General features: G+C 51.9%; 1 protein-coding gene across 1 annotated transcript in view; it reads left to right on the top strand.

Annotated features, from left to right (window-relative positions):
• The window catches only part of TGM2 (transglutaminase 2), a 33,319-nt gene that overhangs the window by 5,152 nt on the left and 3,416 nt on the right, over positions 1-24,751 (top strand). The window contains exons 3-11 of the mRNA XM_067708110.1: positions 4,489-4,731; positions 8,354-8,472; positions 11,132-11,260; positions 12,303-12,480; positions 14,767-14,902; positions 15,796-15,899; positions 17,473-17,715; positions 19,733-20,005; positions 24,294-24,454. Coding sequence (XP_067564211.1) covers positions 4,489-4,731; positions 8,354-8,472; positions 11,132-11,260; positions 12,303-12,480; positions 14,767-14,902; positions 15,796-15,899; positions 17,473-17,715; positions 19,733-20,005; positions 24,294-24,454 — 1,586 coding nt within the window. The remainder of the gene's footprint in view (positions 1-4,488; positions 4,732-8,353; positions 8,473-11,131; positions 11,261-12,302; positions 12,481-14,766; positions 14,903-15,795; positions 15,900-17,472; positions 17,716-19,732; positions 20,006-24,293; positions 24,455-24,751) is intronic.

Here is a 24,751-nt window from a genome sequence, read left to right as displayed (position 1 = left end):
AAACCCTGACCCTAGAGTTGAGGCTTTTCATTGATGTGATCTGAGAGCAGGGACATTTACTTGTTCACCACAAGTGCCTGCCGGCCTCAGTTTACTCCTCTGTGAAATGGATGGTCGATGAACTGCCAACTTGGGTATTTCCCATCTCTTTTTCCTTCTTTCACTTTCAAGGTGTCCGAATTTCTTTCTCCTTCTTCTCCATTTGTCTAGGTAGCCTGACACTAGGTCACGAGGCCCCAAGTTCAGGGTTGGGGCCACGGGGGAGGCAGGCAGCTGACCTTCTTACCCCAGCAACTAATCTCTGTTCTCCAGTCTCTGCCAACTTATCTCAAATCATAGCCAACCTGCCCTGGTAACGTCCACAGCCCCCGGGGCAGCCACAGAAGGCACTGTATCTCTGGGTGCACTCGGCCTCCCTGTCTGAGCTACCAAGACCCTCCTGTGGGCTGGGGAAGCTGAGAAACAATACCAGGAAGCGGAGCTTTCTGCCTTGAGGCCTGGCTTTGGTCAGCCCCCGACCCTGGGCCTGGCCTGGGCACCCTGCCCTAGTGTTGGAACATTCTAGCTTATGGTCAGCCTGTCCTACCTCTTCAGGGAAACTGAGGCCCAGAGAGGGGAGAGAGCTGGCGAAGGTCATTCAGCAAATGGGGTGTGTGACCTGACCCCACCCATGCCCAGATGCCATGCAATTCACCCTGACAATTCGAGGCCAGACAGGCTCTGCTGTGGGGTACAGACCACAGCAGACAAGCACCACCCTTGTTAAGGAATAAAGCTCTGCTTCCCCCCAAGGCGGGCCAGGGTTGGGAAGGTGGGTCGGGTGAGAGTGAGGTCATCCTGAAGCAGTGAAAAGAAGCCTTCTGCAGCTAATAGGAGGCTTGACTCTGGAAGGTTCCCCTCATCCACCCCACCCAGGCCCTCACTGCCGTGGTCGGGGTAGTGGCCAGGACCCCTCAGGTCTCCAGGGCCATTTACCCAGGGGGGTCTCTGCGGCGCCTCTAGCCCCACAAAGAGTACCGCGTGGAACCGCAGCCAAGGAGTTTTCTAAGCCAGTTTATGTGAGCAGCAGTGGGGCCGGGGGCAGCCCGTCCGCATCCCATCCACCAGGACCCCTCAGAAGAAAAGGGTGTGTAAGTGCGTGTATGTACACGGTTTCCGCGGGACAGAGAGAAAGGGAAATGTGTTTCCTGGCCTGTCCCTGAGGGTGATGTATCAATAGTGATGGTGGCTATGGTACCTGGCCCAGGCCGTTACCATGGAGACCAGATCATTGATCATCCAAACAGAGTCTTTTCTGAGAATGAAAGGGGTGCCATTAAGAATTATGCTGGATAAACAAATGGGACCTAATGAAGCTTCCAGGCTTTTGCACAGCAAAGGAAACCATAAACAAGACCAAAAGACAACCCTCAGAATGGGAGAAAATATTTGCAAACGAAGCAACTGACAAAGGATTTATCTCCAAAATTTACAAGCAGCTCATGCAGCTCAATAACAAAAAAACAAACAACCCAATCCAAAAATGGGCAGGAGACCTAAATAGACATTTCTCCAAAGAAGATATACAGATTGTCAACAAACACATGAAAGAATGCTCAACATCACTAATCATTAGAGAAATGCAAATCAAAACTACAGTGAGGTATCACCTCACACTGGTCAGAATGGCCATCATCAAAATATCTACAAACAATAAATTCTGGAGAGGGTGTGGAGAAAAGGGAACCCTCTTGCACTGTTGGTGGGAATGTAAATTGATACAGCCACTATGGAGAACAGTATGGAGGTTCCTTAAAAAACTAAAAACAGAATTACCATATGACCCAGCAAACCCATTACTGGGCATATACCCAGAGAAAACCATAATTCAAAAAGAGTCATGTACCAAAATGTTCATTGCAGCTCTATTTACAATACCCCGGAGATGGAAACAACCTAAGTGTCCATCATCGGATGAATGGATAAAGAAGATGTGGCACATATATACAATGGGATATTACTCAGCCATAAAAAGAAATGAAATTGAGCTATTTGTAATGAGGTGGATAGACCTAGAGTCTGTCATACAGAGTGAAGTAAGTCAGAAAGGGAAGGACAAATACCGTATGCTAACACATATATATGGAATTTAAGAAAAAAATATGTCATGAAGAACCTAGGGGTAAGACAGGAATAAAGACACAGACCTACTAGAGAATGGACTTGAGGATATGGGGAGAGGGAAGGGTAAGCTGTGACAAAGCGAGAGAGAGGCATGGACATATATACACTACCAAACGTAAAATAGATAGCTAGTGGGAAGCAGCCGCATAGCACAGGGAGATCAGCTCGGTGCTTTGTGACCTCCTGGAGGGGTGGGATAGGGAGGGTGGGAGGGAGGGAGACGCAAGAGGGAAGAGATATGGGGACATATGTATATGTATAACTGATTCACTTTGTTATAAAGCAGAAACTAACACACCATTGTAAAGCAATTATACTCCAATAAAGATGTAAAAAAAAAAAAAAGAATTATGCTGGGACCACAGGCATAAAATGAAACTATCCTGGGAAAACTGGGATGTATAGTCACCCCAACTTTACCCCTTTCGGTCTCAGTTTCTGTATCTGTGAAGTGATTCAATTGAGCTAGACAATTACCGCATTCCACTCCAGTCTCAAAATCTGTTATTTGGCCTGAGAATTCTGATTTGTAATATGGTCTCTTTGGATGACGCTGGGGGTAGTTCATATTTACTGCATAATTACTATGTGCTAGTCACTACTTTAAACTCTCACTGATTCTTCTAAACAGCGTTAGAAGGTGGTAGTGACAATAATTAATAATAACTATCATGTATTGAGCACTTACTATGTGCCAGGCACCTTGCAATGTGCTTAACAAGCATCACCTTCTTTGAGCCTCACAATGACCTTATGAGGAGGTATTGCAATTGACCCCATTTTACAGGTAAGGAAACTGAGGCACAGAGAAGCTAAATAGCTTGTCCAAGGCCACAGAGCCAGTTTCAGACCTGGAGTCGAACCTTTCCAGGCGTGTAGTCTAAGCCTGTTTTCTTCTTTGATGAGAAAATCGCAGATCAGAGAGGCCTGGTGACTTAGCCCAGGTCACACAGCACTCAGGGTCTAAGTGGTGGAACCAGACCTAGGCTGGCTCTCGGGCCCCAGTGCTGCCCCACTTCTCCCCTAAATACTGGCTCTGGAAGACAGGGAGCATTTAAAGGCTTACAGCTGGCTCCTGGCACTCAGACAGGGCCCCAGAGGCCTGTGTCATGCCAGTTAGTTCATAGTTATATTTGGGCCTGGGAGTGGGTGGGGCTGGCAGGTAGCCCCTCAGTGAGCAGGGCCCCATATTGTCAGTAGTGAGGGGGGGCAGAGCTGCAGGGAGGGAGATGCAAGAATAAACAGAAAGCCTCCCGAGCAGCCGCCCAACCAGGCAGAGAAGGTTTTGTTTCTTCTCTCTGCCGCCCAAGTCCAGAAAGAGTGACCAGCACCCCTCTCCCTCCCCATGACTCAGACCCGCCTACATGGGCTAGGCCCTGCCCTCCAACTGAAAAAGAGCTAGTTCAGGACAGGCTGTCACCACACTGAGCCCTGAAACCCCCCCACTAGGGAGCCTCCCTTTTGGGAATGAGAGGCACCTTGGGGGCAGCCCAGGGCCTAGAGATGTGGGCTCAGATGTTAGCTTTGCTGCAGACCCCCTGGGATGTTCTTGGGAGAGCCCTTCTCTCTGAGCCTCAGTTTTCCCTCCTGTACAAGGGGTCTTGGGAGAAGCAGGAAGTGCCAAGGTGCTTTGTAAAGTGTAAAAGGCTGTAGGGAGGCGAGGGGTAGTTCTGGCTCTTCGTGGCTGCCTACGGAGGTACAGAGGCAAAGTTGGAGGGGCCCTTGGGAGACAGACACCTAGGCCTGCATTGGCCAGCACCCTCTGCTAGCCAAGAGCAGGCAGGCTTTCAGACAGGCCCCACTGGGGACATCAGAGGACCAAGGTCCCGTTCTTCTCAGAGTCTCGGCTTCTTTTTCTGAAAGTTAAAGGATTTAGGCAGGAGAGGAGGACCTTCGGAGAGTATCTTGCCTAATTCCTGTCCATGTTACAGATGGGCAAACTGAGCCCAGAGAAGAGAATGGTCTTCCCCAAAGTCACGCCAGTCCAGAGCAGTGTGACTGTGACCCTGTCCCAGGCCACGCTGTCCCCTCTCCCAGGAGGAACCTCCTAGGAGACTGAGGGCGTGCTGTGCGCCTGCACATTTTCACGTATTCCCCCAAAACCATCCTGCACATTTTTGGGGTCTGATCCCCATTTTACAGATGAAGAAGCTGAGGCTCAGAGAGATGAAACCTGTCCCCAAAGTTCCCTCAATGGTTAGTGACAGAACTAGGCCTCAAACCCAGGCCCAGGGGACCCCAGACATGTGCTCTGCTCCTGCCAGCCCTGGCGCTCACCCCCCCTCACCACCCCTGGCTCACGGCCCCTGCTTTCTCCCTCTGCAGGCCCAGCCCCCAGCGAGGATGCCGGGACCAAGGCCCGCTTCGGGCTGTCCGATGCTGTGGAGGAGGGTGCCTGGGCGGCCACAGTGGTGGACCAGCAGGACAGTGCCCTCTCGCTGCAGCTCCGCACCCCAGCCAGCTCCCCCATTGGCCTGTACCGCCTCAGCCTGGAGGCCTCCACTGGCTACCAGGGCTCCAGCTTCGTGCTGGGTCACTTCACCCTGCTCTTCAATGCCTGGTGCCCAGGTGAGCTGCGCTTCATCCGCGGGGCAGGGTGTGGAGATGGGCAGGGCTGGACCCACCCATGGGAACCACTGAGGGTGGGGGGATGGGGCGGAAGAGACATGCAGTTGAATTGAGTGAGGCCTGCTCTATACAGTTCCGTGCTCCAGCCTCCCAAAGACCTTGTGATGTCGGAACTCATTATTCCCATTTACAGAGGAGGAGACAGGCTTGCGGAAGCAAAATGACTTGCCCCAGCCTACGTAGCTACGAAGGGATCTCACCCCGTGTCTGAGGCCCTGGCACTGTGAGCTGGGCCTGGAGGTGGCCCGGGTTCAGGAGCCCCGTTCAGGAAAGGGCTGCCCAATGGATGCCCAGGGCCGCGGCTTTACGCCTGGTTCTGTTCCGTGGGGCTCTGTTTTAAATCCCACCAGACTGGCTTGGGGAAGGGAAACAGGGAGGTGGAGGGGCGGGGTACCCAGGAGAGGTGGGCAGGAGCAGTTTGGTCACCTAAGTGCCTCCTTATGCACTCTTTCAGTGATGGCTCTCAACAATCCCCAGGGGGAGAGGTTAGCATCCTCGTTTTACAGACGGTAAACTGAGGCTCAGAGATAAGTGGTTTTAGGCAGGTCCTTCAAGAAGCAAGTGGGCGATGCTGGACAAAACTAGAGAGTCCGGGAGAGGGCTGAGTCTATCTCGAGCAGATGGGAGGAGACAGGGGCGCGCCACAGGCCTTCCTCAGTTTCCGCATGTGACTTACAAGACAGTGGGCTCTCTTTCCTTCCTGCTGCTACGGAGCCCAGCAGAGAGAGAGGCCTTGTGGGTGGGGCCAGCTGGGAATGGGCTGTCCCTCCTCAAAGCCTGGGGCCCAGGGCAGAAATTCTGGCCTCTCCAGCATCAAGACAACCAGCTTCTTACTAGGCCACTGCTTTCTTTCTTTCTTTCTTTTTTCTCCATTTTGGGGCATTTTATTTGAACAGAAAGATTTTTAAATTTTCTCTTTTACATACTTTCGCTTTTATTTCTAATTATAACAGTAAGACATGAGAACACCTTCTCTATAAAAGCTTCAAGCACTACAGAGAGACAAGCCCCCCTTGACTCTCTTCCTTGGGAAACACCATTATTAGATGTCTTTGGGGGGGTTATCTCCTTAGATTCCAATGTATGTGCCTGGAGAAGTCACTGTATTTTTTCTTCCTTCCGGTTTTATTGAGATATAATTGACATACAGCACTGTATAAGCTTAAGGTGTACAGCATAATGACTGTACACGATGACTTATGTACATCGTGAAATGATTATCACAAGTTTAATGAACATCCATCATCTCATATAGATACAAAATTAAATAGAAAAAATTTTTTCCTTGTGTTGAGAACTTTTAGGATTTATTCTCTTAAGAACTTTCACATGTAACATACAGCAGTGTTAATTACATTCATCATGTTGTACAAGACCTCACTGCATTATGGGTTTCCCTGTCTTTCTTAAACATAAAAGAATCTTACCATATCCATCAGCCCACAACTTGGGTTGGTTTTTTTCTCCCTGTACTGTACATCTTGAGGCTCTTTCTGCATCAGTCTGCAGACATCTGCTCATCTTTCTTAAGAGCTGGGAGTGCCCTGGGTCTTGCCGGGTGGATGGTTCATTAGTCTGGCTCCCACCCACAGGCATGAGTTGATCCCCTGTGGCTTATCAGAGGGAGGAACACCCTTGATCACATGCCCTGTGGCCACACGGAATGGTTTCTCAGGACAGAAGTGGCCTTGCTGGACCCACTGTCCACTCATTTTGATTTCAGTCAATGTGAACTTACAGCTAGTTGGCAACCCTGCCCGCAGGGCAGGAACGTGGCAGTGCCCCTCCCCGACCCCAACACCGTGGGGTTTCAGAGTTCAGGGAACGGGGAGTGAGGGTCTGGGGTATGTCCCCTTCCTGTGTCCTGGCCTCCTCCCTGACAGTCAGCCAAGCAGCACAGTGACTAAAGGGACCCACATCCTAGGCCGGGAACCGGTGATGCGGAGGCAGGAAGTTGGGCTCAGTGGTGCTGGGCACACTAGGGGAGGAAACTGCTCTCCCTCTGGGGGGAGGGGGGATCTGCCCGTGACCTGGGGGCCTCCCATCCCTGAGCTCCAACATGGTTGGGGTCGGGATCTAGCGGCCCCAAGGCCTCCACCTTTACCAGCTAGAGACCTGAGCGGGGACATCATAGTCCCAGCTTCCTGGGCTGCGGTGGGGACAATTCAACATGTGCTGACACCTTCACTGGATGAGAAAGTACCGTGGGCTTTGCCTTCTTTAAATTCTTCCTCCCGTGCTGCCACTGATTTACAGCCACATAGTTTATTTATCTGAAGGCTGATGTTTATTGCACAATCTTCAGAGCCACAGGGCAGAACGCAGAAGACACCCAGCCACTTTCACGTTTGCTTCCTCCAAGCTGTAAAGTTGCTGGTCGCTGTAGGGAGCCCAGGGGTCTGAGGGGCCGGGCAGCTTCATCCCAGGCACTGGGCATGTTTCCCCAAGCTGATTTCAGTAGGCACGCTGCCTGGGCCCGCCATACTTTTAGGGACCCATGAAAATGTGTTAATTTCTTTTAAAATCAGAAGAAACAAAATGAATGTTCAGGCCAGAGAATGTGTTTTAACATATAATATTAATATGTTCATCATTATACCAATGCAGTCATAAAATATATTTTTGTTTTTTTATTTTTTTGTGGAGGAAGGAGCCCACGGAGGCAAAAATGCCCAGAGCCGACCAAAGTCATACCATGGCTCTGGAATTCCCCTTCCCAGCCTCAATTTCTTCACTTGTGAAGTGAGGATTAGAAAGGCCAGGCTAACCTTTGCCTTCCAGTCATCTGGCCCCACCGCCCCAGGCCCTTTTCTGTCGTCACTAGCCACAGGGAACTAAGTGCCCTGCGTCTTCCAGCAGGCGCACCTCTGCTCTCTCTGGTCCTCTGCTTAGAATGTCATCCAGGCAACCTTCAGATGCCAGCGGACCCCCCAAGCTGGACAAGGACCCTCCTCCCCTGAGCTGCAGTGACACTTTCTCGGCTTTCTCTCCACCTGAATGATGCTCCTTCCTCGCACTGGCTCAGGGCTTTAGCTTGCAAAGCACCTTTCAGATCTGGGATCACATTTTACTCTTAGGGAACACAGTCAGGTGGCAGGAGAAGAAGTGACCTGCCCAGGGTCACACAGCAAAGGAGACTCAGAGCTAGGGGGTTCCTGACTCGTGGCCCAGCGAGTGTGCCTGTCTCTTGTTTTGGCATCAGGTTTCCCATCTGTAATATATTCTTGAGCCTCAGTTTTGCCATCTGTAAAATGGGGCTTCCAAGGATCCCTTCCACATGGGGCTTTTGTAGATATTAAACAAGTTAATATATGTCATACATTTATCATGGGTCCTGGCACATGCCAAGTGTCGGATAAAAGACAGACATTGTTGTCACTGATAATACCTTATCTCACTGATATGGGATTATTAATTAATGACTAGTTTTTCTGATTAAAAGAGAGAAAGGCCTCTGAGAAACGGACCTGGCCCTGGGGAGTTGGCACCCCGGCTGCCATGTCTGTGGGGAACCTGGGCCTTGCCAGACCTCGAGTTGAGGCCCTTTCCTTTTCACCCACAGCGGACGCTGTGTACCTGGACTCAGAAGAGGAGCGGCGGGAGTACGTCCTCACCCAACAGGGCTTCATCTACCAGGGCTCAGCCAAGTTCATCAATAGAATACCTTGGAATTTTGGGCAGGTAAGGCCACACCCTGCCCCTCCCAGCCATCTTAGGCCCACCGTGTACTAGGTCCTGGGTCTGAGACAGTCAAAATCAAAGTCAGAATTGTGAGCAGGTCTGAGTCACCCACACCATGCTGTCAAAGATTCAAGGGCCCTGAAATGGCTAGAGGCTTAGAGAGGGCCCAGGCCAAGCCTGAGGTCACACAGCAAAGGGTGGCCCTTTCCACTGTGGGAGCAGCAGCTCTGGATTCAAGGTGGAAAAGAATAGGAGGGCCTTTGAGAGTTGTGGGGCTGGCAGGTGCTCCATGAGGGAGAAGGGGAACATTCAAGGCCATATATCAAAATAATGGGCAGCACTGGAGGAAGCTTACGATATGCTAGGCATGTGCTGAGAGGGGCTTTAAACCATTATCTAGATCAGTGGTTCACAAACTCGAATATATGTCAGAATCACCTGAAAAAATGGGTTAAAACACAAGTTCCTGGGTCCCAGCCCTAGTTTCTGATACAGTAGGTCTGGGTGTGGGCTGAGAATTTGCATTTTTAACAAGTTCTCAGGTGATGCTGATGCTATTGATCCAGTGATACTTTGAGAATCACTGTTGTATCAGCTAGCTACTGCTGACTAACAAACAAGTCCAAAACTTGGAGGCTTGAAAAAACAATCATTCATTATTTCTCATAAATCTATGGGCCAACCAGGACATGGCTGTCTAGGCTGAGCTGGTTGGCTCATCACTGTACCATGTGATTCCTCCTCTTTCAGCAGGCCAGCCCGGGCTGGTTCTCCAAATCAATACTCTTATTTCCTCTACTATCCAGCATCCCATAAAAATTCTTGAGATATTGCTGAGAAAACTCATGAAGCAAGAACCGTCACACCCCTCGCCCTTCAACCTCCTGGTGTATTAGTGGGTGTTGGCCTCCTGGGGTAGGGTTCACCTTGAGATTTCTCTTAGCAGCCCCTGGATCAGGCTCCATGTTCAGGACTAGAGAGTCCTGCCCTGGGATCATAGGATGATCCCTGAGATCTGGGGCTCTGGCCTCAGTTTCCTCTTCTGAATATTGGGGATAATAATCGTACAACTGTCTGCCTCCAAATAACTGCAGAAACCCTGTAGCCCTCTGTGGGATGTAAATGAAATGGTCATATGACTGTGATGCATAAAATACATCAAAAAATGAATTGGCTCTTATTTCCCAGGGCTCTGTATTCTCCCCTGAGAGACAGAACAAAGCTAACTCCTCCCTTTCATTTTCTGAGTTGCTGGTCTGTGTCCAGGTTGTGCGGGGCCGTGGGACATGGCCTTGCAAACTTCCGGAAGTCATCACTAGCCAGGATGATAAGACCTAAAGGAAGGAAGGGAATCAGGCAGTTCCTGAAGTAGGCAGAATTTGAGCTGAGCTTTGGAAGAGGTGGGTGCCTGGTATTCCAAGCCAAAGGAACAGCATGAGCCGAAGCTCAGAGGTGGGAAAGTTTATATACCTAAGAAGTATGTTACAGTTTGGGGAGCACTTATATGAGAAGGGGCCCCAGGAGATGACGTGGGAGAAGTCAGCAGTGTTCAGGTTGTGAACAGCCCTGAATGTCAGGCAGATGGCAATAGGGAGCCACAAGATGAATGGTTCAAGCCAGGGAGGGCTATTCTGTGTCATGGAGGGAGACCTGCGATAAGGCCTGGTTTGGGACAAGACCACAGAGATGGGGAGCAGGGGGCAGATAGGAGAGCTCTTGAACGTGACGGATGGGTCGTCCAATGAAAGGTGACAAGGAGAGATTTTGAAAAACATAACATCTGAGTTGCAAGGATGAGAAGGTGTGCGTCACACAGAGAGAGGCAGGAAGAGCATTCCAAGCAAAGGAAATAGCAAGTACAAAGGTCCTGAGGCAGTGAGCCTGGAGCAGAATGAGTATGGGTGAGAGCGGTGAGAGATGAGGTCAAAGATGGGGTGGGACACAGATCGGTTTTTTTTTAATTTTATTTATTTTTTATACAGCAGGTTCTTATTAGTTATCGATTTTATACACATTAGTGTATATATGTCAATCCCAATCTCCCAAGTCATCCCACCACCACCTCCCTTCCTCCGCGTCCATACGTTTGTTCTCTATGGGACACAGATCTTAATGGGCCTTGCAGGCCACAGGGAAAAGTCTAGATTTTACTCTGGGTGCAGTGGAAACAGGAGTGATGAGATTAGATTTACTTCTTTACAGTCTATACTTTGGTTCCAATCCGAACGGTGTGTGGCGATAGGATGGGGAAGGAGGGGAGGCTCATCAGCTCTGCAGGGTGAGTCAGGCTTGAGGGAAGTGAAGACGTGGTGGTGGGGGAGTGCAGTGGCTGGGCCTGAGGTGAGTCGGAGGGGAGGGAAGCTCCAGGGACGCTGGGCTTTTCACTCTGGGCTCTACTCCAAGTTCCCAGGACCCCCCAGCCTGGATGCAGTCACACCCCCTCCCCCTTTCTCACACACTCAGTCATTGTCCCACCTCATCCCCCCTTTCCTGGGCCAGGAAAAGCTGGCACTACAGAGATGTGACAGACCCAGCCCGAGCCTCTGATCTGCTGTGTGAGACAGCAGAGGGGTCCCACAACTGCTGGACTTCAAGGCAGGCTTCCCAGAGGAGGTGACTTCTCAGCTCCCTCATCCTCCCCTTGTTTCCTCTGACACAGTTTGAAGACGGGATTCTGGACATCTGCCTGATGCTCTTGGACGTCAACCCCAAGTTCCTGAGGAACGCTGGCCGCGACTGCTCCCGCCGCAGCAGTCCAGTCTACGTGGGCCGGGTGGTGAGCGCCATGGTGAGTGAGTAGCAGGCCCGCCCCAGGGGCCCTCCCTTACTGTGATGATGGAGGCCAGGCCCCGCGCTGGGCACGGTGGGGGAACCCAGGAGATGGGTGAGTTCCAGCTAGGAGACCTTGTATTTGGAGAGACAAGGTACAAATGCGGGTAATGCCATGTGGTCCCTCAAAGCAATCCATTCATTCATTCACTCACTCACCCATCCAGCAAGCATTCGTCAAGTGCCACCCACATCCTAGGCACCGGGGAAAAGCAGGTGTAAGACATGAATGGTCTCTAACTTCATAGAGCTTCCGTTCTAGGGTGTGTGTGGGAGGAGACAGGCGGAACCACAGTATCACATGAGTGCACAGTCATAAATTACGATGCACTCGCCAAAGGGGCCAGATGTGTGACAGTGTCTGACACAGGGCCTAACCCCAGCAAGGGGCTGGGGGACCTCCCTGAGTGATGAGTCCCGAGTTGACGTAGTAACTGGGAGGATAAGAGCATCCCAGGCAGAGGGGACAGCTTGTGCAAAGGCTCCCTGAGGAGGGGCGGCTGTGGCAGGTTTGAGGAGCAAAAGGGGGGCTGGTTTGGCTGGAGCAGAGCACAAGCAGGAGGGTCGGATGCAGGTGGGCTGCAGAGGGGGCAGGGCCAGACGGTGCAGGCCTCAGGGCCACGGTCAGGAGGCTGCATTTTATTCTCGAGGTTCTGGGAGTCTGGGGGCAAATGACACAATCTGGGCAGGGGCCAGAAGGGGTCTTTGTAAAACTCAGGTCACGCCATGTCACTCCCCTTCCACTCCACGGACAAATTCACATCTCCGGCATCACTCTCACGACCTTGACCCCTCTCTACCTCCTCCCTCCCGCTTCTCTCTCCAGCACCAACCATGTCTAACCTCCTGGTCTGTCACACCTTGGGATCTTTGCACCTGCTCTTCCTTCAACCTGGAACGCCCTTCCCTGCCTTTCACCATGTGCTGAATTCATGCCCACCCTAGTGCAGCTGTCACCCTTTCCCCAGGCTTGGTCCCTCTGATGCTCTCGCTGGTTGCAGGTCAACTGCAATGATGACCAGGGCGTGCTGCTGGGACGCTGGGACAACAACTACAGGGATGGCATCAGCCCCATGTTCTGGATCGGCAGCGTGGACATCCTGCGTCGCTGGAAGAATGACAGCTGCCAGCGCGTCAAGTATGGCCAGTGCTGGGTCTTTGCTGCTGTGGCCTGCACTGGTGAGCGGCACACGGGATGTGAGAGGGCCTGGAACTGCCCTTGGCTTCTGTGAGCCCGGGTCCCTGCAGCCTTCTCCCAGGCCTGATGTGTAATGGAGCCAGGGAGATTTGGTCAAATAAGGGGGCGTCTGACCCCCGTGGTCACGGGGTTTCTGTAGGGAGCCGAATGGTGGATCGGCCCAGGGACTCGAGATGGACTGCCCGGGTTGAATTCCAGCTCTGCCTCTGACCCCTGGGAGGACTTGGGCAAGAGAACTGGTGTCTCCAAGCCTGCTTCCTCATGTGTAAAATGGAGACAGCAGTCACTGACCCAAGTCCCAGGGAGCTCTTAGGACCCGGGGAGATGTCACTTAGCAGTCTCTGGTTCAAGTTAGGTGGGGTTTGGGGATTTCCGGGGCAGCTGGGATTCCTCAGCTGGATCTTGGGGCATTTTCTCTGTGTCCATAAGTCGGCTGACCGTGATCGGATGGACATTTGCAGTGATGGGCACCGTGACACACTTTTCTGTTCGGCCAGGCCGCCCATACCCATTACCCTCTGAATCATTACAAGCTGCTATTATTAGCTCCTCTTAGAGGAGGAAACGGAGGCTCAGAGAAGAGAAGTGGCTTGGCCAAGGTTGCACAGCTGGTGAGCGGCACAGCCAGGCTTGGAACGAGGTGGGCCCGCCCCTCTAAGGCCAGCCTCCTGGCCTTAGACTGTGATGATGAGGCCTCCTGGGACACCATCCCTGGGACAGGAGTGGAGCCTTGCTCCCTGGGCAGCGGCGACAGGTCTCCCCAAGCCTCAGGTCTGTACTCTGAAACCTGTCACATGGTGGGGCAAGGCCTGGGGTTGGGACATCAGCCCTCGCCACGGGCAGCAGAGCATCCAGACTCTACCCAAGTTAAAGGGCACAGGAACCAGGCAAGAGGTGGAGGGTCACAGCTGCTCCTTCCTTCCTCCTCCCAGTGCCCTCATGTCTCCCGGCCAGAATCCAGGGCCATCGGGGAAGCTCTTGCTCTGGTTGATGGTGGGCACAGGGCAAAGGTCACATCCCTGTCCCTCCCCCGTCTCAGAGACTCAACCTCAATCAAAACTAAAAGTAAACCAAAGGTCCTACAGATTATATTTAGTAGGCCTTTCTGTTGCCTTTCTTTTTTTAGATGTTACTTTCTTTACCTTACCCTGAGAATATGTTACTTTTACATTTTACATAAAAAGTAACATAAAAAAATGAAGGAGGAAAAACACCCATAATTCCCTCTGTCGGGAGCACCTAGCATCACCATTTGGGCAGGATTCATGCCCGGGGTCTTCGTCCCTCCTCTGTGGTCTATAGATGCCACTTGATATCCTGCCTCTTTGTCACCTATCATTCCAACACCAGTCCCTTTCCCAGTTACTCTGGGCTCTCTGTAAACTGTGCTGAGGCCCAAATGCAGGCCCTCCTCGTCCACGATGGAGTCCCAGTGCACCTGAAGCCCGGGCTAGAGAGGAGGAAACAAGGTCCAGAGAGGCGAAGGGACTGGCCTCAGGCCACACAGCCTGAAGCAGCTGGGGCTGGAACGGAAGGGCTCCTGACCTTTGTTCCCTCTTCTGCTTGCCCCGCTGTTCACTCCTCACTCTGAATCTCTGTCATTCCTTTCCTTCCTCCTTTTCTTTCTACTTCACCCACTCCTTCATCCCATTTGACAAATTAGCCTGTGCCAGGCCTGTGCTGGGCTCTGGGGATATAAAATAAGACAGCTCGCTCACTGCCCTCAGAGGACAAATTAAAGAATCCCTCACACACCTGTATATTGAGAATGATGATGACTCGCCAGTTTTGCTATGAATGCAAATGGTGGGGTAATCTAAACCCGACCGGGTGGCCTTCCTGGCCCAGGGTACAGCATATGCCTATGTCCTGGGGCTGTTGGCAGCATGGAGTGCTGGAGGAGCAGCGAGGCCAGTGTGGCTGGAGCGAAGTGTGCAGGAGGTGGTCAGGGGCCAGACCCTCCAGGGTAAGGGCCATGGTGGAGGTCTGGCCTTGACCTCGAGGTCTGTGGGGAGCCATTGAGGGTTTAGCAGAGGACCGTTAATGTCAGATTTGCATTTAGAGTCTTTTGTTATCTGTGATGTGAAAGGGAAAGAGTGGACATGGGCCAACCAGCGAGGTGGGTGCCATTGTCCGGGTGGGTGCACCCTTACCAGTGTGCAGTGCTCCCTGGGGTACAGATGGGCACGTGGAGGCCCAAGCAGAGCAGATGTGTCTAGGGCCTCAGCTCATCCCCTAAGCTCTCTCCACTGTGTCCCCCGACCCAGTGCTGCGGTGCCTCGGTGTCCCCACCCGCGTCGTGACCAACTATAACTCGGCCCACGACCAGAACAGCAACCTGCTCATCGAGTACTTCCGCAACGAGTTTGGGGAGATCCAGAGTGACAAGAGCGAGATGATCTGGTGAGGGGGGCGCTCAGTGGGAAGGATCCCCTGGAGAGGAAACTTGGGGCGATTTCTCAGAGGAGGTCACATTTGAACTGGGTTTAAAAGTTGAACGGTATTTGGACAAAAGGAAGCGGGCCTTGGAGAGGCTCCAGGACGGGGACAGCAGGAGCAAAGGCCAAGAGGAAGGAAAGTCAATGCAGGGAGCATGAAAGGGCGTCAGGGAGAACACACCGTCCGGGGTCTGCACTGCCAGGCTGGGGGTCTGGTCTTGATTCCAGAGGCTTCAGACTGGAGAGGGGTGTGATGATGACCGGGGGGACAGATCGGAAGCAGGGGGCGGGGCTGTGGTCCAGGTGGGTGGTGGTGGGGTCTGAATCCAGGCAGAGCCTGTGAGCTGAAAAAGAAGGAAGAGTCGGGGCTTCCCTGGTGGCGCAGTGTTTGGGAGTCCGCCTGCTGATGCAGGGGACACGGGTTCGTGCCCCGGTCCGGGAAGATCCCACATGCCGTGGAGCAGCTGGGCCCGTGAGTCATGGCCGCTGAGCCTGCGCGTCCAGAACCTGTGCTCTGCAACAGGGAGAGGCCACAACAGTGAGAGGACCGTGTACCGCAAAAACAAAAACAAAAAAAACAACAAAAAAAAAAAAAAAGAAGGAAGAGTCGAGAAATCAGGAGGTCCGGTCAGCTGGGCATGCAGAGCCACTGAGAGGGGAAAGGAGTTGGGGAGAGGGGTTGAGGACTCCCAGTGTAGTTGGGAGCACCCGACTGGGGCCCCCAGAGGAAGAGCAAAGTGTGGGGGGGGACGTTCTGGGGTCAGCTTAGGACAAGGCGAGTGTGGACAGCCCGCAGGAGGTGACCGTGAACGTCTGCATGAAAGTCCTGGTCCACGTTCTGCTTTGTTTCCCCAACAGGAACTTCCACTGCTGGGTGGAGTCGTGGATGACCAGGCCTGACTTGCAGCCGGGATACGAGGGGTGGCAGGCCCTGGACCCCACGCCCCAGGAGAAGAGCGAAGGTGGGTAGGCAGGTGTGGCCCCATTACCGAGATGAAGAAACAGAGGCTGGAGGGGACCCACCCAGCAGAGGGGCTCCTCAGCTGGAGAGGGGCAGAGCTGGGATGCTAACCCAGGTCTGGCTGACTCCAAAGAACATTGAGTGTTGGGGGACCTCATTGATATTTTATAAAACACCTCTTTTATAATTTGAAAAGTAATTCATGCACATTGTGGAAAACAGAAAATATGGAGAAGCACAGAGAAAAAAAGTCAAATAGCATCTTTGTCCTCTTCCCCCCAAGAAATTTCATTAACATTCACACACAGCTTCCAATAATTTCAAATGAATCCTTCCTCAGAATAATATTTTAAATACACACAATATAACACCTAGGGTTCAATTACATTGCAATATAGTTATCAAAAATTTTTAAATAAATTTGTGATATAGTAATATATGCTCTATATAACAAGATTTATTAGTAGAATCAATAAGTTCCATAATTTTGTGGTAGAGATGAATGCAATCTATATTTCCGGTTATCTGTAACAACTATAAAGAGAGATAAACATATCTGTGGTTCTTATGAGTGACAAGTCATAAGTGCACCTAAGACTGTGGTTTTTGGTCTTTCACAGTTGAAGGAAGTGAAAATAATGATGTAATTTTTTCCCATCCAAGTTTATGAACTCCTGAATTCTATTTGCTGCACCTTGGGGGTTCCCTGGACCCCAGGTTAAGAACTCTTCCTGCACATGGTCTTTCATCCTGGCCCTGTCACTTCTCCATATATCATTAGCATTTCTCTATCAGACAGTTTTCTGTGATTTTGATTTTAATTTAATGTTACCACATTCCATCAAATGGACGCACTGTAATATAGCTACCAAGCCTCTAGTCCTCAACATTTAAATTTGTGACCAGTTTGAGGCAGTGGTACACCACACCCAGATAAACATCTAGCTCTCCTGTTCATTTCGTTAGCACACACTCCCTGAGTCAGTGTCAGACACTGACTGCTACTCTCAGTCTGGGCAGGAAACCAGACAGACACACACCCTTGTAAAGTATTGCCTACAGTTGGCTTCCTCATTTCCTTAAGTGCCTTGGGATACATTTCTGTTTATCAAACACATAGAAATAAGTGTTTGCCAATCCTTATTAGGTAGGTACAAATATCCCCACGTGAAGCCAGGACTCAGAGAAGTTAAGTGACTTGTCCAAGGTCACACAGCTAATAAGAGACTGAGCTTTGAACCCCAGAAGCTGGGTTCCAGGGTCCCCTGGAATTCTTTTTTTTTTTTTTTGTCTTGTTGCATGCCTTGTAAGATCTCAGTTTCCCAACCAGGGGTTGAACCCCAGGGCCCCGGCAGTGAAAGCGCAGAGTCCTAACCACTAGACCACCAAGGAACTCCCTCCCCTGGAATTCTTAATTCTTACCTGATGCTGCCTTCTTAGAAATGGAATCCCTGAGTCAAAGGCTATATGGTCTGTAGGTTTTCGGCTGCGTGTGGTTGAATTGTGGAAGATTCTGGAGGTACCACCCTCCCCTCAGCCCAGGCTCGTCTTACCCTTCTCCTCCTCCCAACCAGGGACATACTGCTGTGGCCCGGTTCCCGTTCGTGCCATCAAGGTGGGCGACCTGAGCACCAAGTACGACGCCCCTTTCGTCTTTGCCGAGGTCAACGCCGACGTGGTGGACTGGATCCGGCAGGATGATGGGTCCATGCACAAGTCCATCAACCACTCCCTGGTCGTGGGGCAGAAGATCAGCACAAAGAGCGTGGGCAGAGATGAGCGGGAGGACATTACCCACACCTACAAGTACCCGGAGGGTAGGGGCCCTGGGCTCATCACTGCCTTGTGGATAAGCAGCTTGCTTACCAGCCCAGAGGGCGTGTGAGTGTGTGTGTGTGTGTGTGTGTGTGTGTGTGTGTGTGTGTGTGTTTTCTGGCAGCTTGCAAACAACAATGATCTGTAGGTTACTCTCCATTTCAAGAAATTCCTTAGAATCAGGTGCAAACTTGACAAACACCCTGGGGGCAGGGGGACAGTGGTAAAGGATCATTCATTTAGGAAAAGAATTCTATATTCCACAAAAAGATTTCATTGGGTTTTTAAGCCTCACTTTCTTCGTTGGTTTGACTCAGTAAAACTGAAAGGGATGGCTGTTATACAAGAGAGGCTTTCATCTTCACAGAAAAATCATGATGTCCATGTTGTTTAACAGAGCTATTAGTGGTGGGAGCTCCAACAATAGATGGTCAATTCCATGCTTTTTCTTTTAAGCTTTATTTTATTTATTTGGCTGCACTGGGTCTTAGCTGCGGCATGCGTGATCTTTAGTTGTGGCATGCGGGATCTTTAGTTGCAGCATGAGGGATCTAGTTCCCCGACCAGGGATCAAAGCCGGGCCCCTTGCATTGGGAGCACGGAGTCTTACCCACTGGACCACCAGGGAGGTCCCTCCATGCTTTTTTTTTTTTTTTTTTTTTTTTCCGGTACGCGGGCCTCTCACTGTTGTGGCCTCTCCCGTTGTGGGGCACAGGCTCCGGACGCACAGGCTCAGTGGCCATGGCTCACGGGCCTAGCCGCTCCGCGGCATGTGGGATCTTCCTGGACCGGGGCACGAACCCGCGTCCCCTGCATCAGCAGGCGGACTCTCAACCACTGCGCCACCAGGGAAGCCCCCTCCATGCTTTTTTATTGCAACGTATTTGTGCTGAAGAGGCTTGGAAGTCCAGAGGGGCCAGGAAGAGAAGTTCCTGGAACTCTGTAGTATTAATTGTTTTAGCATTTCACACACAGGTGGGGAAGTGGGCATGAAGGTAGATTGGAAAGATTTAAAGAGAAATGGACCAAAAGAAACTTAATAAGATGGGCTCAATCAGACACAGAGATGAAGCTTCTTTCTGCTACTAATATTAAATCAATAGTGGGGAAAAGATGTGGTTTATTTTAAAAATTGAATTTGAGCACATCCAATGGCCAGTTCAATAGACAGATATTTTCTAAGCATCTACGGTGTGCCAAGCACAGTAGGGTTCACAGAAGTGACTAAGAAACCACAGGCTTTATCTGACCCCCGTTGACTCTCCAGGGCTGACTTGGGATTGGGTATTAAGTGGCCGTGCTCCAGTGGGAAGGGCTAAAACAGAAGGAAAAGATGCTTTCCCCGGCCTCTGAAAGGTCTAGAGCTGATGATTTGATAGAAGAAATAAATATGTACCCAACAACACTGGGGACAAAAATAAAAGGCACATGGGGAGAAGTAAATGGAATATAAAGCAGGGGGCAGTCATTCCTGCTGGAAAGCTCAACAGGTAGAGAAGGGAGGGAAAGGATTTCAGGTAGAAGTGGTCCCTGTGCAAAATGCTTAGAGGTGAGAAAGTTCTCATTGTATCAGTGCCTACTAGGCACCAAACACTGTTGTAGGCATTGGGTATGACTTCAGATTAAGTAAAACACAGTCTTAGTCCTCAAGAGGCTTGAGAGTGTAAGCATATGAACAGAAAAAAAACCTGGTGGGCCAAAACACCGTGACAGGCAATAGGCAGCTATGAAACTCCAAAAGACATTGTGACTCTTTCATCCTGGGAAAGGAGGAGTCAGAGAAGGTGTCCTGGAAGAGGGGTCATTTGGGGATGGGTCTTGAGGGATGTATAGGAGCTCACTTGTGGAAAGTAAATAAAATACTCTTTCCTCCTCCTGGCACAGTAATGTAAAGAAGGGGCTCCCTCCGGGGGTGCTCTGAGTCACCAGAACTCTGAGAAGCCAGCTTGCCCTGCTCCCAGCCTCCTTCTCATTGACCCCCTTCCAGCTGTGATGAAGCTCTCTTCCCTGTCCCCACAGGGTCCGCAGAGGAGAGGGAAGCCTTCACAAGGGCCAACCGCCAGAACAAACTGGCTGATAAAGAGGAGACAGGGGTGGCCATGAGGATCCGTGCGGGCCAGGGCATGAACAGGGGCAGCGACTTCGACGTCTTTGCCCACATCACCAACAACACTGCCGAGGACCACGCTGGCTGCCTCCTGCTCTGTGCCCGTACCGTCAGCTACAACGGGATCCTGGGACCCAAGTGTGGCACCAAGGACCTGCTCAACTTTTCCCTGGAGCCTTTCTCTGGTAAGGCCCTGTGTTCCTGGAGCAGCTGTTGACCACCCTGACGACATGCTAGGTCGTGCCCTGAGAGCTGAACGTGTGCCATCTACCTCACAGACACTCCCATTGCCCTCACTGTGGGTCAGGCCCTGTCCTCGGCACTTTATAAATAGCAACCCAGTTCCTTCTTATAACAAAAGTAGGAGGATTCTTTTATGGTCCCATTTTCCAGATGAGAAGACTGAGCACAGAGAGGTTAAGTAACTTTCCCAAGGCCACACAGGAAGTGACAGGACGGAGACTTGAACCTGTACTCGTAGCAACTATTCTATTTCATTCCATCTCATCTTCGCAGGACCCCTGACTGCTTTCCCAGACTCTCTGCTGCCCCTTCCAGCAAATTCCTTTCCTCCGTCTCCAGCAACTCACACTACAGGTGCCTCTCCCCAGAGCCCCTTTGAGAACCTCTCCTATTTCTCTGGAGGTTCTCAGGCTCAGAGAGAAGAGATTCAAGACCAGCACTACCCAGAGAACTTTCTGTGATATAAGGATGTCCTGTATCTGCGTTGTCCAGTATGGTGGCCACTAGCTCCATGTGGCTATTGTGCACTTGCAGTGTGGCTGGTGTAATTATGGGACTAAAGTTTTAATTTCACTTAAACAGCCGCATGTGGCCGGAAGCTGCCATACTGGACAGTGTGGCTCTAACAGTGATAGGAAAGGAAAAGCCCTGATCTTCTCCTCTTCCATGGCTCCAGTGCCTGGCCCGACCTCCCTGGGAGCAGATCCCCTTCCCCGTTTGGGGCTGAAATGATGTCAGTAGCTCACCCAGCCCTCAACCCTGGGCAGAGCCTCTGTCGCTCTGGCTTCTTGGTCGGATGCCTGCACAGTCATCGTCCCCTTGATCCCTTTTTTCACTGCTGGCTTTGTCACCACTACTGGTTATCTCCCTAAAATTAAGCTGGAGACCCTGAGAGGGGTTGCGGCAGCCGAGGTCACTTAGGGAGGCAGCACGGAGCCCAGTCTCCTATCCCCCCCAGCAGCCCATTCTCTGTTCCTGCACTTGGAGCTTGTGGGCATGGGGAGAGCAGGGGGGTCTTCGAGTTGGGAGAGGACCCGGGGTCAGCATGATCTGAGTAGAACATCAGTCAACCCTGGGGCCTCTATCTCAGGGCCACCTCAGGCACCCTGGAGCCACACGCCGGGACAGAGCAGACCCTCTGTCAGGGTCCCTGAGCAGCGGCAAACTCTGGGGCAGAGCCACGTGGCACCAGGGCTGGGGCCCCAACACTTATGCTGCTAAAAGGCGTGTTCGGAGGCCAGACTTGGCTTTGAATCTGGCCTCTCCCACCTTCTATTATTAATATTAATTTTGGCCGCGCCATGTGGCGTGTGGGATCTCAGTTCTCTGACCAGGGATCCAACCTGTGCCCCCTGCATTGGGAGCTTGGAGTCTTAACCACTGGACCACCAGGGAAGAACCTCTCCCGCCTTCTAGATGTATAACCTTGGGGCTTGAATCACACCCATCCATCACATGGGGCATTAGCATGCCCCTCATGGGCTGCAAAGGAGATGTGTGTTCAGGAAAGATCTGGAAAGTGTATGATGGTGCCTGGACACGGCGGGGCTCTTCACTGTTCGCTGAGCAAGTGCCAACAGGTGTGGGGAGGCCGAAAAGCATCTTTCCTGAACCTGCTGTGCCAGGCAATGGTCTCAGGGCCGGGCTCAGTGCTTCCTGAGTCACTGCCAGCCTTGCTGGTGTGCAGAGGACTCAGCTCTCATCTCCACATCCAGGCCCCGAGTCAGGGGCAGGGCTCCATCCCTACAGGTGTGTGGGGTGGTCGGGATACCGAGGTCCTAGTTCCTGCAATTCTGCCCACAGGATGTGGGCTCCTGGGTATTTCTCTTCTCCATTCCAGGCCCCGGGTTCCCCATTTGTACAAAGGCTGGCTCATCTTTGAAGAGCCCTTCCAGCCCCTTTGTGTGAATGCACACGTGTCAGTTCTTCCTCACGCTCAGAACCGCTTCAAAGGGAGGAAGTGCCTTTCCTGGAATGTGTATCATAAGGTGAACTCCAGCCTGAGCCAGGGATGCCAGAACAACTTCCACCCAGGCTGCTGTTGAGTTACCCTTTGCCTCCCAGATACCCTCAGGCCCTTCGCAGCATTCTGCTTCAGCCACAGCCGCCAGGGTTTCTTCCTGGGGATGTGTTCACAGCGGAGGGGTCCCTCCTGCTACGGAGACCTCTGAGGGGCACAGCCTGTCGGGAGAGGGCAGAGAAGGGCAGTGGTACTGCGTGTTGCCCTCAGGTGGGGCTAGGCCAGGATGCTCTATTGAGGCCTCCAAGGCCAAAGTCAACCTGAGAGTGATTCTCCCACCCTGTGAGACCCTGAACTTTGGCTGAGTTGCGGTTATTCTTTGATGATAAGATCTGGGGGATTTCCATGTGCTAGCGGACAGGAAGCCAGGCCTAGGACAGCTGAACTGAATCCAGCTGACCCCACCCCGCCTCCTTGCTCTCTTCCTTCCTGCCACCCACCCCTTCTCTCTCTCTGGATACCCTCACCCCTCCAGGTGGGTCATGAGGAATGCAGGCAGCGTGATCTCTGTGATGATCAAAGGAATCATCTAAGGAATGAATAGACACTAACCGCAAATGTTTCCCTCTTTCAGCCAGCATCTGGCCCGAAGCCAAGGCCCCTGGCCTGTGGACAGCAGTTCTCAAAGGTCCAGCCCCACCCTGGCCTAAGCCTCCTGGAAAAGTTAACAGCTGGGGCCACCTCCTCCAGGCTCCTGGAGGACAATGGTTTCCTTCTTTCCTGTGGAGCTGGTCAGAGTTTCTACTCTGCTCCACCAGGTCCTGACCCAGGAATTTTCACTCCTTTTTCGCAGAAGCTTTGTTTTTTTTTTTTTTCCCCCCACGCCATCTGAGCAGAGGTTGGGGCAGATCCACCCCAGGAATGAGTGACTAGAGGGCTGGGCACACATTTTCCAGAGAGTGGGACGGGGAACACCAATGTGCCCAGCCAGGACCTGGACCTTGACTCATGCAGAGAGAAGGTGACCATCTGTTCGGGCCTTCACGGCCCTAGAGATGACCTCCCAACGGGTGCTCACTGGCCCGGGCACCCCAGACCCTTGCTAACCTCCCTCTTTAACAGTAAGCTCAGGTCTCAAACTCGGAGCCCTCAGCAGATGAGAATATCGGCCCGAATTGAATAAACATGACTTTGTTTGCTGGTGTTTGTTTTTACCAGCTTCCTTCTACTTATGGTAAATGAGACAGGTTTTCTGCAAATAATGATGAAAAGGTTCCCTAAGCAAAAAAAGTTAAAAAGTGTAAAGTGAGGGGACTGAAAGAAAAATTATTTACTGAGGAATTACTCAGACATGTGAAAAATCACATGAATGGCTGGAGTTTGGGAAACGCTGGTCTAGTGCAGGGACGGAGGGGACAGATGGCAGAAAAAGAAGAAACAGCATCTCCCATCATGGCACTGGGATAGTGAGGAGAGGTTGGCTGGGCTCCATGGAGCCCCAAGACCATCCCTCCAACATTGTTGTTTGATGGGGGGAAGCCCGAGGAGCAGAAGGGATTTTTCCCAAGGTTCCCTGCGACCGAGTGAACAAGAAGGGCCTGTGGAGAATCAGTCCTGTGCCCGTTTCACTGCTCCTTCCTGCCTCCTGTAAGCTGACCCCTGGTGCCCTAAGGCTTCAGTGTTCTTGTCAGAGAAGTGGGGCTGCAATCCACACTTTGCTTCTCTGCAGCGGGAGGGGTTGGCCCTGCCGGCTTTTTTCTCACCCCTATCACTTGTGTGGCTTTTGCTCTGAAATGACCTCTGGTCTTAGCTCTGCCCAGCGGGTGCCAGATGTCCCAGGGAACAGAGAAGGAACAGAGAGGGGAGGTCATCTTCCCAGGCTCACACAGTCAGACAGTGGCCAAGCAGGGCCAGCTCTCCTGATCTGAACACTTACTGGCAGAAGTGTCTCTTCATCTGTAAATGGGTACAATTCTACCGACCTCATGGGGGGAAATGGAGGTCCTGAGAGGTGGAGTGACTTGCCCAGCATCCCCAGTTAGCGAAGGGCAGAGGCAGGATTAAAGCCCAAGCCTCTCCTCCCCACTTCCTCCCTGGGAGCCTTGGAGCCAGGGCAGGTGAGGGAAAGTGCTGGGACATGCCCCTCCATTCACCAGCTGTGTGACCTCGAGTTCATTCCTTGCCCTCTCTGTGCCTTGTGGCGATGCCATAGGAGAGGTGGGGGCCACGATTCAGATGTCATGAGTGCTCTCCCCTCTCCCCTCCTGCAGAGAAGAGCATTCCCCTTCGAATCCTCTACGAAAAGTATTGTGACTACCTGACCGAGTCGAACCTCATCAAGGTGCGGGGCCTGTTCGTCGAGCCAGCTGCCAACAGCTACCTGCTGGCTGAGAGGGACATCTATCTGGAGAATCCAGAAATCAAGATCCGGGTAAGGGCTGGCTGGGTCCCTGGACAGGTCCCCACACGTGCATGCACCTCCCTCCCTGCAACCTCAAGATCTCCGATGCCCCAGGTTCCTCAGATCCTAGGTTCATCAGAGAAAAGCATCATGAAGCAGAATTTGGGACTCACAGCCTCTAGGAATGAATCCTAAAATCCCAGAGTAGTAGGATCATGGCACTTAGGGATCTCAGACTCGTGGACCCTTAAAAGCTAAACTACTAATGCTAGATTCCCAGGTCCTGGGGCCCTGGTGGGGCAGGAGGGGATGTGTTGTTAAGGGCAC

Source organism: Pseudorca crassidens, chromosome 15 (genome assembly GCF_039906515.1).
Source record: "Pseudorca crassidens isolate mPseCra1 chromosome 15, mPseCra1.hap1, whole genome shotgun sequence".
In the NCBI taxonomy this organism is placed as follows: Eukaryota; Metazoa; Chordata; class Mammalia; order Artiodactyla; family Delphinidae; genus Pseudorca; species Pseudorca crassidens.
The sequence above is the reverse complement of the archived record's forward strand: the minus strand, read 5'-3'. Positions and strand labels throughout refer to the sequence as shown.